Below are 13,369 nucleotides of genomic sequence, written 5' to 3'. Positions count from 1 at the left end.
TGTGTTGTCCTTTCGGCGCCCATGGTGCCAGTGCAGGGCCAGAGAAGAGAAAGTGCGGGTTTTGGGGGGATCCTGGATCTGGTGTGCAGCAGGGAGGAAAAGTGCATTTTCAATAGGTCTCAGATTTCTCTGACCGGGGCGGACCACAAAACCATTAACTGCATCCCCTCCCAATACATCTGTTTGTGTTCAACAAGCAAGAAACAGGGAAATAAGAAAGAAATACCTTGCTTGGGTTCGTACTACTGAAAATTGGAGACGTGGTTCAAACTGCAAGCAAAATTTACTGACGAATTATTTTGCAATATTTGTCATCCAAGTAAAAGTTCCAGCAAATACAGAACAGTTTCCCGGGGCCACGTGGACGTTTGCCGGGGCCAGTGCCCCCGCGTGCCCCTCCCTAACGACGTCCCTGCAGTTAATAGCTGACCAGGATTCGATGTGATCCAATTGTCGCATAAATCATCATAATAAGCTGTCAATGGCCTAAAGAAAGCACGATCCAAGGGTTGGGTTCGGTGGCTGCTATGAGGAGGAATACTAACCATGTGTATGTTGCGTTTCTTAGCCGAAGTAATAGCCTGGAGGGAAACCTGCGATATGTGATTATCCCAAATAAGCAAAACTGGGGCTTCTACAGAGGGGTTAGTGTGTTTTCTAAAATGGTCTAGATAAACTAAAAATGTTTCCACATTCATATAACCAGAATCTGTCACAGCCATTGCAGAACCGATTGACCCATCTTTCAGAAGAAGCGGATTGTTTCTTTTTCGTGAAAATATGAAAAATGGTGGGACGTGATGTCCTGTCACACAAGCAACTGTAATTGTTTTTCCTCTGTCAGCTGACACATTTTTTGACACTTCTCGTTTACCTTTTGGAGCAACATGTTTAGGTAATTTATTTGGGACGGTTTGGTGGAAAGTGGTATTCTCCAGAATCTGATTCAAATTTTGAAAATATTGGGTCAATTGTTGCCTGTTGGAATCCCACACTTGTCTTTCTCGGAGTTCTCAGAGAGAGATGATTCCTCTTCATAAACTACCTTGTCCAGTCTCTGCCAGCTAACTTCGATTCCTTTGAAAAGGAATGCGTGATTCCATTTCTTTCTGCATATTCATAGGCAAGGAAGCGTAGAGACTTCAATGTATTATAACGATAAAATCTTGCTAATTATCAGGTAAATCAATTAATCGCCGTAATAAGCAATAACATGTATTGGATGGTGGCTGTACACCGAGAGTTGGACGGCGGAGCGCGGAGGACTAGCCTGTTTCCCGAGAGGAGAGGCCGATCCTCGGGCTAAAAAAACATAAAATACAACTTTAGTACCAATGATCAGATTCACCTGAAATTTAAGACGGCGCAGCAGCAGATTATAATCGACAAAATCCCAAAAGCAGAATTTGATAGGAGATGAATTAAGCCAGATATTAAAGATTAAACAACGAGACTGGACAACAATAACAGACTCCCTGGCACTCTCTTCGGAACGAACGTGCAGGTTACAATGGGCCCGGTCTTTGGGTAACCTCTCTTCGAGGTGCTTTTGGAGAAGGGTCAAAGAACTCCAAATATACGGGCGAAGATAGCAGGACAAGAGGCTACGACTTGAGGACGATTTACCAACGCTTGGCAAGAGAGGGTACCGTAACGAACCTTTTGAATAGCAAATAAATAGACGCGCAGAGAAGCGGCAGACACAGTTTTACTCAGATTTTCTTCGACGTGTTATCGTGCACAATCTCTCGCGAACCACCCGCGTAAAGTATCCGCTTTGTGTGTCGCACCGTTCCGTGTTGTGTTTATTTCGCACGTGGTTGTTTACTATCAAGATGGAGTAGAGACAGCGAAAGGCCCCGCTAAGGGGAGCGTCCGACCCAGTTGCCACCCTTGAAGATGCGGAAATCCAATCTTATCGCCCGGAAGCCAGCTATTGACCACGCCGCCAAGCATCCACGTCTCCACCACGAGGACTTCAGTCAGAGCCGACAAAGGTAAGCCGGAATGGACGTGAAAATGGATACGCTTCGTTCGCCCCGTCGTGACATCCAATGAACTCGCTTAATTACATAAAAAATCTCGAAGAGACGGTGATTAAATTGTATCAACTATAATTTTAACATGTAAAACCGTACAGCTTCCAAGTATTCATTTATCCAAAGTATTTAACATTCAGATTGTACGACGCTATAAATTGTCAATATAATTATATAACAGTGATCCTAGTTAACCTCAAACGTAACAATATAAAGATTAACATTCAATTACAACAACATAAAAGGAGTAGTGTTTTGTCGTACAGGTTAAGCTCCTACCGGAACATGGTTTTCCCGGAAAAGAAAAAGTAAATGTCAAATTAAGATCAGTTTTAATCAATATAGCTAACTTTAAATATACCGCCGAACTATTTTTGTACTAATTACTCATGTCTATTGGATTGCCGAGATATGAATGCGTGAGTGAATGTATGAATGAAAGGGGCAATGATGTAATGTTTATGCATGTGCTCTTTTATAGAAATTACATTATATATAGAACTAACCATGTGGTGTGATTTGTTCTACCCTATGTAATCTCTTGGGCTTCGACTGATGGCACTTACCCTGGGACAAAAGGTAAATAGGTTATTAATGATTGTCTTTTGTTTATTTGTTTAATTGTTTTTGTGGGTTTGACATTACCATTGTAATGTAGAACCAGAACGTCGTCAGGCACGTTAAATAAGTAGCCGTGACGTTACAGTATGTCCATAGAAACGGGCATCCAAGTCTTTAAGATGTAAGATTTCCTTTTCTTGCTCGGCCGTGAACACACGTTTGAAACGTCCTAGCGACCCAACTCCGTTGCCAGCTTTCAATCTTTTACGAACTGTTGATTCATCGAACCCAGGAACTCTACCGATTTCTCTTACAGACATGCCATCTGATTTCATTTGTTGTGCTTGTTGAAAAAGAACATCGGTCAGTGGTCTCACTTCTGCTTTGTTTCTTTTGTAGTTCCTGCAATGAGAAAATGAGGTTTGTATGAGGACTTCTTGCATTAGAAAGTATTCTTTATCAGAGATATTATGTACATTTGACAATAATTGAGTATATTCCCACGATTGAATTTTTCCTGTTGAATCAAAATTTTGCGATGTTGTTTGAGAAATACGCTAAGCTCTATTTTAGTGCTATAATTAGTTCAGAAGCTATCAACACAAAATGTCTAATTTTGCTTCCACTTTCAAATGATTCGACAAAGCTACAGAGAAAAATTTTCAACAATACCGGTACCTAAAAAAGTTCATGAAGTTTAATAGATAGCTACGCAATTATAAATTAATACAGAAAGAATTTTTAAAGACAAGAAATTATTTAGCAATTCAACATGAAATCCCAACCACAAGACAAAACATGGCAATAATTAAGTCGGTCGGTCTATAACCTTGAATTGTTAGCCATCTTTTAGACATTACTAATACAGTATAATCCCAACAATAATCTTACCAGGTTGTTAAACTATCAGCAGTTAAACAAAACAAGTATACCTAAATAAATGAAGCCATGTAGAAAGAAAATAACACAGTTTCCGTTTTAGATACGCATTGTTATCATACAAACTCTACTTACAGAGAAAAATATGTTTTTACAACCATAATTAGTTATATAGATATTAACAATGTAAGATAGAGTAATTTTTTATGAGGAATTGAATATACAATACAATTTGAAAAATTATGCGAATGGGGTAAAAGTACGCAGCGGACGTTTGCCCCACACTCTCAGCGGATTTTTACCCCATATCACCATGTTAAAAAATGCTGCCAATTCCCGCCAAATAACAGCATAGCTTGATGGACTTCCTCCATTAAATGATTAATAAAGCTTTATACATAAACACACAAACATAGTAATACATGAACCTATAACCACGCCAGTGTCAGAGAAGTGGTTTGTTTATTCCAAATTACATCATACTATACAAAAACGTAACTTACCTCATAGTTGTAAAGGTTTTTGTTCTAGGAACACCACACTAAGTATGTCCTATCTCCTTGACTATTCGCGATTAAAATTAACCGATATGCCATCTGGTGGGATTTCCAGGAAGTACTCTAAGTAGGATACGTTGTGTTAAATCGTTTAAAGCATGTGGAATATGCGAGAGAGTAAGGTCTACTGTTCAGGTTGTTTTTGTTTTTTTTGCTCTAAATCGTTTTATGGGTCAGAATAACTTAAAAGTTTTCATGTGTTTCCACCCCGTGGAATCAACAAAATGAAATTTGTTAATAAATCAGGGAAAACGTAATTGACAGAAGATTGGTATGGGGGATATAACACTGTAATTCGGCAAGGAAATTACGAAGAATGCACGAGTCTGCTTACTTTATTTTTCGAGAGGTAAATATATATTACTATGAAAGTAAAGTTTTAAATTGTACTTTATAAATAAAGCTTTTTTTTCGAAAAATCATGAAGCGTCTTACCCAATGCGTTCACGTATTACCGGTATTACGTATGTGTGAAATTTGGAACAGGTGCAAGTGGATTAAGAGAGAAGATGAAAATAGTTTGTGAATGAATTAATGTCAAATGTAACCAGAAAAATAGGTGGACATGCTAATGTTACTGTTTCATTCAGTACAATGTTCTTTTTCAGTGAGTATAGCCTGGTCATGAAATCGTGAATATTATTATTAAACCAGCCTTTCTCTTTCGAGAAAGAACTGCAACGATATGTTTGCAATTTTCTCCTGTCCCAGCTTTTCAAGTACAGGCTAATTTCAATTCCTTTATTTTTAAATAATTTCCGAGAATCCCAGTTACAACATGAGTAGTAAGGAGGCACCTGAGCACAAGGCCTCTGATTGGTCGAGACGTGTCACGTGACTCTACGGGGGGCGTGGCTATGTGTGTGTAGTCTTGAAGGGTCTAAGTTAACCTAACTTTTGTGACGTCACGTGTCACGTGACTCTACGTAGGTTTACGGGGGGCGTGGCTATGTGTTTGTAGTCTTGGAGGGTCTTAGTTAACCTAATTTTTGTGACGTCACGGGTCACGTGACTCTACGTAGTGTTTATGGTGACGTGACTATGGATTTGTAGCGTTGGACGGCATAAGCTAACCACGTGGATGCTGTGGAAGACGGTGCGTTGACCTTTGTATGGAATGAGGCAAGTGTGTATTTGTATTGACACGGGTCACTGGAATTTTCCAGTGGAGTTTGATTTAATTTCGGCTGGGGATGTTCTGTTGTGTGTGGATGGGGTTGATAGTATTGCTGGCCTGACGTATTGTTTTGTTGACTATGTGATAGATAAGAATTGAGCGGAGTGTGTTTTTGGTTTGGTGGGGTCAACCTGTCGCCCGGACGTCTGTCGATGATGGAGCCAAGTGAAGTCTATCTCTTGTTTGTAGACAAAGTTATAGATAAGGCTGGCCTGCGGAGCATGACAGATGTATGTATGTAGCAAGGGTGTTGAGGGTTAACGTCCTAAAGTTTGATAGATTTGGTGACTCTACGTGAGTGTTTGTGGTGTTTGACATCATCAGGTTTCATCGACTTAGTAGGGGGAATTGGTCAAGTATGTTTGTTGGGTTGAAGTTCAGCAGTTGCAGAAAGGGTGGTTTTGTCGGCTCCAGATAAATCTTGTTGATCATGTTTTGATAGGAAGTATGTGTACGGTAAATGAGTCTGTACGAGCGTCTATTCGGGGTCAACGTTGGAGAGGTCATTGGTATCGGTGGTCAAAAGTAAAGGATGAGTGTATTTTTGAGGGCTACATTGTAATAACAATAAAAATAATGATTCTAATAATTATGGTAATGTTGTATATTTCCCAAGTTGTATTATAATGCGAGAGCGTTGCTAAAAAATGCAAAGCGGGGGTGCACTTCGTATTTACCACTGTGAACGAATATCGTAAGGAAATTTACAATTTAAACTGTAGGCCCAGTCCCGATTTGGTCTACTGTCGTCTATAAAGTGAACTTAAAACTTGAAACTGTAGGTCCAACCCCGACTGGGCTTACTGTCTATAAAGTGAACTTAATACAGAATGTTAATTAATTAATTGGTTTGGATTCAAAGTGTCCCAGGGTTGATACTCTACGAAGACACAAGTGGTTCGGATTTGACTTGAAACTGTAGACCCAGTCCCGATTGGCTTCATTGTCTATAAAGTGAATATAATACAGAATGTTGATTAATTATTTGGTTTGGATTCAAAGTGTCCCGGGGTCGATACTCTACGGAGACACAAGTGGTCCGGATTCGACTTGAAACTGTAGGCCCAGTCCCGATTGGCTTTTCTGTCTATAAAGTGCACTTAATACAGAATGTTAATTAATTAATTGGTTTGGATTCAAAGAGTCCCGGGATGGATACTCTACAGAGACACAAGTGGTTCGGATGCGACTTGAAACTGTAGGCCCACTACCGATTGGCTTTCCTGTCCATAAAGTGAATATAATACAGAATGTTAATTAATTAATTGGTTCGGATTCAAAGTGTCCCGGGGTCGATACTCTACGGAGACACAAGTGGTCCGGATTCGACTTCAAACTGTAGACCCAGTCCCGATTGGCTTTTCTGTCTATAAAGTGCACTTAATACAGAACGTTAATTAATTAATTAATTGGTTTGGATTCAAAGAGTCCCGGGATGGATACTCTACAGAGACACAAGTGGTTCGGATGCGACTTGAAACTGTAGGCCCAGTACCGATTGGCTTTCCTGTCCATAAAGTGAATATAATACAGAATGTTAATTAATTAATTGGTTCGGATTCAAAGTGTCCCGGGGTCGATACTCTACGGAGACACAAGTGGTTCGGATGCGACTTGAAACTGTAGGCCCAGTCCCGATTGGCTTTCCTGTCCATAAAGTGAATATAATACAGAATGTTAATTAATTAATTGGTTCGGATTCAAAGTGTCCCGGGGTCGATACTCTACGGAGACACAAGTGGTTCGGATTCGACTTGAAACTGTAGGTCCAGTCCCGAATAGTTTTGCTACGAGGCTGTACTGTGTATTAGCCATTGCGAATGAATAGCGTGAACTGAATTACTTGATTTTTATTTGTTTCTATAAACTCTGGATGATCCTGAGGTGTTTTATTATGCGAGAGCGTTGCTAAAAAAAATGCAAGGCGGGGGATCCACTTCGTATTTTACCATAATGAATTAACAACGTGAGAAATTTATGAATATTAATGAAATATACAGTATATATACAGTATATATATATATATATATATATATATATATATATATATATATATATTGAATGTGGTTTAAAAAAAATAGAAACTTCCCGTTGAACGGCAAGGAAATAAGAGGGGCTGACGATTTACTTGCTCCGAATCAGGCCCGGCAACATTGTTTCAGATAACAATACCCGATGTTCTATTTATTTTACAAAAGTAAATAGGGACAAAGTTGACGCGAGGTTTGTAGTATATATAGTTCCGAGTAGAAACTGTTTGGTATGATTCGTGGTTGTGGTTTTCAACCGTTATAAAGTATCTGTAGTCAACGTGAAAAGAGCAAGAAATTTACAGTGTCGAGTATAGTTTCGAGTTTACGTATGCGTCTGTTTGCGGGTGGTTAAAAGTTTGACTCTTGATCGATAGTTCATCGTGTTAAGTATGAATTTATTCTGTATTTGTGCGAGGTGAAGACGAAGAAGAAGAAGTTTACAGCATCTAGTGCATACTAACGAGATACATTTTATATTCTGGCTGTGGAAGTGAAGAATAAGGATGGGTAAGTAACTAATATTTTTAACTGTTTTTATGTAGATGATGTATTTGTTACGTCATGATTTTGTAATCAAGGGTCCCAGGGTTTTATACACCGGTGGCCCATGGTTTTATACCCCGGTGGATGTACGCGGTATAGTGGTTCAGATTACACTTTAAAGTGCAGGTTCAGAAGTTCGAAGTTGTGGTGGCATTAATTGATTTTGTTTTATGTGAATAATTTTTCAAGGGTGGAAACTCAGAAAGGGTATTTTTTTTGTATTCCAGATCAATCGTCTCCCTCATCATCATCTATGCGAGGTGTTTCTAGTAATACCGTTGGTAATATGAACAGTGATACTGAGTTGATTAATATATCTACACAGGAAATTTTGCATAAAATAGAGTGTCAAATCCATTCCCCACAAGATTTATGTGATGTATTCGAAAGTCAAGAAGGAGAATATATTTTGTCTACCCAGCAAATATTAAACGATATTAACAACTTTGCTGGGTATTCAACCGGGGAGGGTTCGATGAATTCAGGTTTGCACCAGATTAAATCAGAATCTACCCGAGTGCACCCGACGGCGGACAGACCAGTAGGGAAAACCCGAAACAATCAAGAAAACAATTGGGACAGAAATATAACTACCCAGGAGATACTGATGGACATTAACAAACATGTAGAACTTTCCACAGACACAACAGGGGATGTTCCCCGGTTAGAAATTTGCACCTCTCAACTGACCTCGACAGTGACTCAGATGTCTCAGAATAAAAACGTTTGTACCCAGAAAATAATAGGTGATATACATGCTTTTCTTGGACCTCCAACGCAGAATCAGCCGACGGAAGTAGATACAACCCAATTTTTCCAAGTTATTCAAACAGGCGGTGGGGGCACACGGAAAACGCAGGAGCAGAATGATGAAAGTAGAAGTGAAAATAAACATTTTGTGGTAATTCAAGAATTTGATCGTCAATATAGAAGGTTTAATCTACAAGGTAGGCAGATGAATGTACGTCTTCGCCCTGTTCCGGATAACGAAAACCCTGTACAGTGGATCCATGAGGGTGTAAACGAGGTAGTGGAGTTACTAACGAGGGATGTTGATGACCGAGACCATGTGGGGTTAACGATTAGGAATGTTAATTCCCCCAGAGACCCCTTCTGGGTCAGTTTCCGACTAGGAAGTGAACTAAATGCAGATGTTGTTTGGGAAAGCTTCGAGAAACTACTCCAGAGTAACAGCACCTTCCTAATATCTGATCAACTGGTTTTCCATCTCCACAGAGTAAAAGTACCTTTAGGAACTGGACGTATTAAGCAAGGATTGGAAAGTTTGGAGGAACTTTGCCGAAGACGTTCTGGGATTGTTTGCATAAAAAACAAGGATTCTATGTGTCTCCCACGTGCACTTGTTGTTGCTCGAGCATATGCTGAAACTAAGGATGATAATAAAAGGAAGAAATACAGAATGGGGCGTCCGATTGTAAAAACAGAAGCCTTACAACTATGTGAGCAAGCAGGTGTAGTTATTACAGAACATGGATGTGGTATTTCGGAGCTGGAGAAATTCCAAAATATTCTTCCACAGTATAGAATTGTGGTCTTTGCTGATCTTACTGGTGAGAATGTCATGTTTGAGGGTAATACTGACATGAAAAGAACTTCTCTTTTTCTTCTACACAACGAAAATCACTACAGTGTTATTAAATCATTAACATCTGCATTTGCATGTACTTATTACTGTGAACACTGTAAGAAAAAATATGCTTCTATTACAAAACATACACAATGTCCACGCGTATGTACGAAATGTTTCCAGCCCCACGCCGAGTCACTAAACCTAAAGGAATGTTTGGATTGCCACAGACAATTCCACGGTGAGGAATGTTTCAATCACCATAAACAGAAAGCACAGAATGGAAAAAATATTTGTGAAAAACTCCACCAATGCCCCAAGTGCCTAACAGTTATTAAAATGGACCAGAGAAAAACCAAGCATATTTGTGGTGAAGTCTATTGTAGAATATGTAACAAACACTACCCGAATGGTCATCTGTGTTATATTCAGAAATCCACCCCACCGGATATGAAAAAACCATACATCTTTGTGTTTTATGATCTCGAGTGCACGCAAGATGAGAAATATGGAGATTATATCGATAGAACAGAACACAAACCGAATCTGTGTGTCGCGCAACAAGTATGCAACGACTGCAGACATGTTCCGGATGTGTCAATCCCCTGCAACACATGTGGACCCAGAGAACATATCTTCAAAAAATCGCCAGTAGAAGAATTTCTTTCCTACATTAAGAGACTACCCCACAAGTTTGACATATACTGTATATGCCACAACATGAAAGGGTATGATGGACATTTTATGCTGCGAGCTATGATCACCAAATTCAAGGTTTGCCCGGAAATTATCATGAATGGTTCGAAAATTTTGCTGATGCAAAAGGGTCACATACGGTTTCTAGATTCACTCAATTTTCTACCTATGCCTCTATCAAGTCTACCTAAGGCATTTGATTTACCAGAAGGGATGAAAAAAGGGTACTATCCTCATCTTTTCAATACAACCCAAAATAGATTCTATATTGGACAGCTACCTAATATGGAATATTACGCACCGGAACAAATGAAGTTGGAAGAAAAGCAAAAATTTGAGAAATGGTATCACGAACAACAAGATAAGAATTATATTTTTAACGCTGAAACTGAACTTGTGCAGTACTGCATCAAAGATGTTGAGATTCTTCGATTGGCTTGTATGAAGTTTAGAGAGACGTTCCTAGGGGAAAACGGTATTGATGTTTGGAGAGAAGGTGTGACTATCTCTGGTGCGTGCAACCTTTTGTACAGAAGAAAGTTTCTACATGAGAATACAATTGGCGTGATACCGGCCACAGGGTACCGGTGGGGTGACAAGCAATCCATTGCAGCTATCGAGTGGCTTGTGTACGAGGAAAGAAAAAGAAAAGTATTTATCGAACATGCTGGGAAAGGAAGAGAAAGAAAAATCTTAGGAATTAAAGTGGATGGATATTATGAAGATGCTGAAGGAAAAGGTCATGTGTTACAATTTCACGGATGTTACTACCATTATTGTGAGAGATGTTACGGTAACAAAAACGGTGGAGAGCAGTTAGGTTGGGGTGACACAATGAATGCCCGAAGAGAGAGGACACAGAGAGTTACCAGTCGTCTGGAGAAAAGTGGTTACAAGGTCGAAGTGATGTGGGAATGCGAGTGGAAAAAAATGAAAAAAGATCACCCTGAAATTGAAGATTTTGTGAAGCATCATCCGATGACCATCCAGAAGCCTTTGGACCCCAGAGCAAGTCTTACTGGCGGTCGAACTAACGCTGCAAAATTATACTACAAAGCTGGTGGCACTGAAAAGATAAAATATATTGATATCTGCTCTCTCTACCCTTACATTTGCAAGTATGGGAAGTTCCCAGTAGGCCATCCAACAATATTTCTCGACAAAAACTGCCCCAATATTGACCAAATCGAGGGGCTTGTATTATGTACTGTTTTACCCCCAAAAGATCTCTACCACCCGGTGCTACCTATGAAAATGAAAGGTAAATTATTTTTCGCGTTATGTAGAACCTGTGTGGAAGAAGATAACCAGGAGGACTGCTCACATACCCTAGAAGAAAGGTGTTTCACAGGTACGTGGGTTGCAGACGATGTAAGAAAGGCAGTGCAGAAAGGGTACCAAATTGTAAAGATGTACGAGGTCTGGCAATATAAAGTAACAAGTTTCGATTCTGAAACAGGTCAAGGGGGTTTGTTTGTGGACTACATAAATAAGTTTCTAAAAATGAAACAGGAAGCTAGTGGGTGGCCATCTAATTGTATAACCGAACAAGAAAAGACTGATTTCATCGCAGAATATCAGAAAAAGGAAGGAATTCTACTAGACTACAATAAAATTGAGGTGAACCCTGGAAAACGCTGTCTTGCCAAGCTGATGTTGAACAGTTTTTGGGGAAAATTTGGACAGAGGTGTAATTTACCCAAAACATCTATTGTAACACAACCATCTGAGCTGTATACAGCACTTACTAATCCCTCTATTAGTGTTAATGCACTTTTACCTATTGATGAAAATGCTTTGGTTATAAACTGGCAGCAGATAGAGGAGGCAGTCGCCGAACTAGCCACTGTGAATGTAGTTATTGCTGCATATACCACGGCGGGAGCACGACTTCACCTTTACCAGTATCTGGAGAATTTGGAGAAACGTGTGTTATACTACGACACAGACAGTGTTATATACATTTCCAGGGATGGAGAATATGAACCAGAGACCGGTAACTGTCTTGGTGACATGACCGATGAATTGGAAGTGTACGGTGAAGGGAGTTACATTACAGAGTTTGTCTCCACAGGCCCGAAATCATATGCATTTACTGTGAAAAACCCTACCACCCAAGTTCTAAGTAGTGTCTGCAAAGTGAAAGGTATCACCCTTAACTATGAAAACAGGAAGAAAATAAATATAGCATCCCTGAAGAATATGGTATTTCACAAGACCCAGCAAATTACTGTTCACAATAGGAGGAAGATATCTAGAAGTAAAGATTTCAGAGTATTTAACAGACCCGAAAGTAAAATCCAAAGGGTGGTTTATACAAAAAGAAGAATTGTTGAGGATATCAACACTGTGCCGTTTGGGTACGTTATCCCACAAAAGAAACAGCGAACAGTGTAAATCTAACAGAAGCATTCCGGACACCACCACGTGCAGAATCTCTGTAAATATCTAAATTCTGAAAAAATAATCGGGTATTAATTTTAAAATGGAGTACAAATGGGAACATCCATTTTTAATGATTCTAGCTGGACCATCTGGATGCGGAAAGTCAAACTTTGTTTCGAGGATTTTAACACATCTGAAGAGTTTAGTGAATTTGGATTTTATGAACATTACATGGTGTTACAGTGAATGGCAGCCATTATACAGTAGAGTTTCAAGTGATGTGCACTTTTCGAAAGGACTCCCCAACATGGATACATACACAGCAGAACAAGGACCTCATTTGATTATACTTGACGATCTGATGAGAGAGGCAGATAATAGAGTTGTTGACCTTTTCACAAAAGGATGCCATCACAGGAATATCAGTTTAATATTTCTCTCTCAAAATGTATTTCATCAGAGCAAAGGATCCCGCGATATATCTCTGAACTGCCACTATCTTGTTTGCTTTAAAAACCCTAGGGATAAAGGTCAGATTGGTTGTTTGTCTTCTCAAATATATCCTGAAAACAAAAAAATTTTCGTTGAAATTTACAAGGATGCTACAACCCCGCCTTATGGATACATATTCCTCGATCTCAAACAAACCACACCAGAAAAGTTTCGATTCAGGACCTGTGTGTTTCCCGATGATGAACATAATTATGTTTATGTACCTAAATAAGTATATTAAACACCCTGGAGAAATATCATTCTATCACAATGTCTCCTACGATCAAGAACGGGGCGTTACTCCGAACTTTATCCAAATGTAAATCTGGAATCAGACAGACCATCCTCAAGAATGCAGATGAATCCTTGGTCCACGACATCTGTGAATGTGCCCACAATACTTTAAAAGGAAATGTTCC

At 39.4% G+C, this 13,369-nt stretch overlaps 1 protein-coding gene across 1 annotated transcript; it reads left to right on the top strand.

Annotated features, from left to right (window-relative positions):
* Nucleotides 1–10,358: 10,358 nt before the first annotated feature.
* On the top strand, nucleotides 10,359–12,470 carry LOC145990527 (uncharacterized). Its single transcript, XM_083126221.1, has one exon. The coding sequence runs from the start codon at nucleotides 10,359–10,361 to the stop codon at nucleotides 12,468–12,470; it is 2,112 nt and encodes a 703-aa protein (XP_082982347.1).
* The last annotated feature ends 899 nt before the right edge of the window (nucleotides 12,471–13,369 follow it).

This window comes from Lepisma saccharinum, chromosome 7 (assembly GCF_977018435.1).
Source record: "Lepisma saccharinum chromosome 7, izLepSacc3.1, whole genome shotgun sequence".
Lineage (NCBI taxonomy): Eukaryota > Metazoa > Arthropoda > Insecta > Zygentoma > Lepismatidae > Lepisma > Lepisma saccharinum.
The sequence above is the reverse complement of the archived record's forward strand: the minus strand, read 5'-3'. Positions and strand labels throughout refer to the sequence as shown.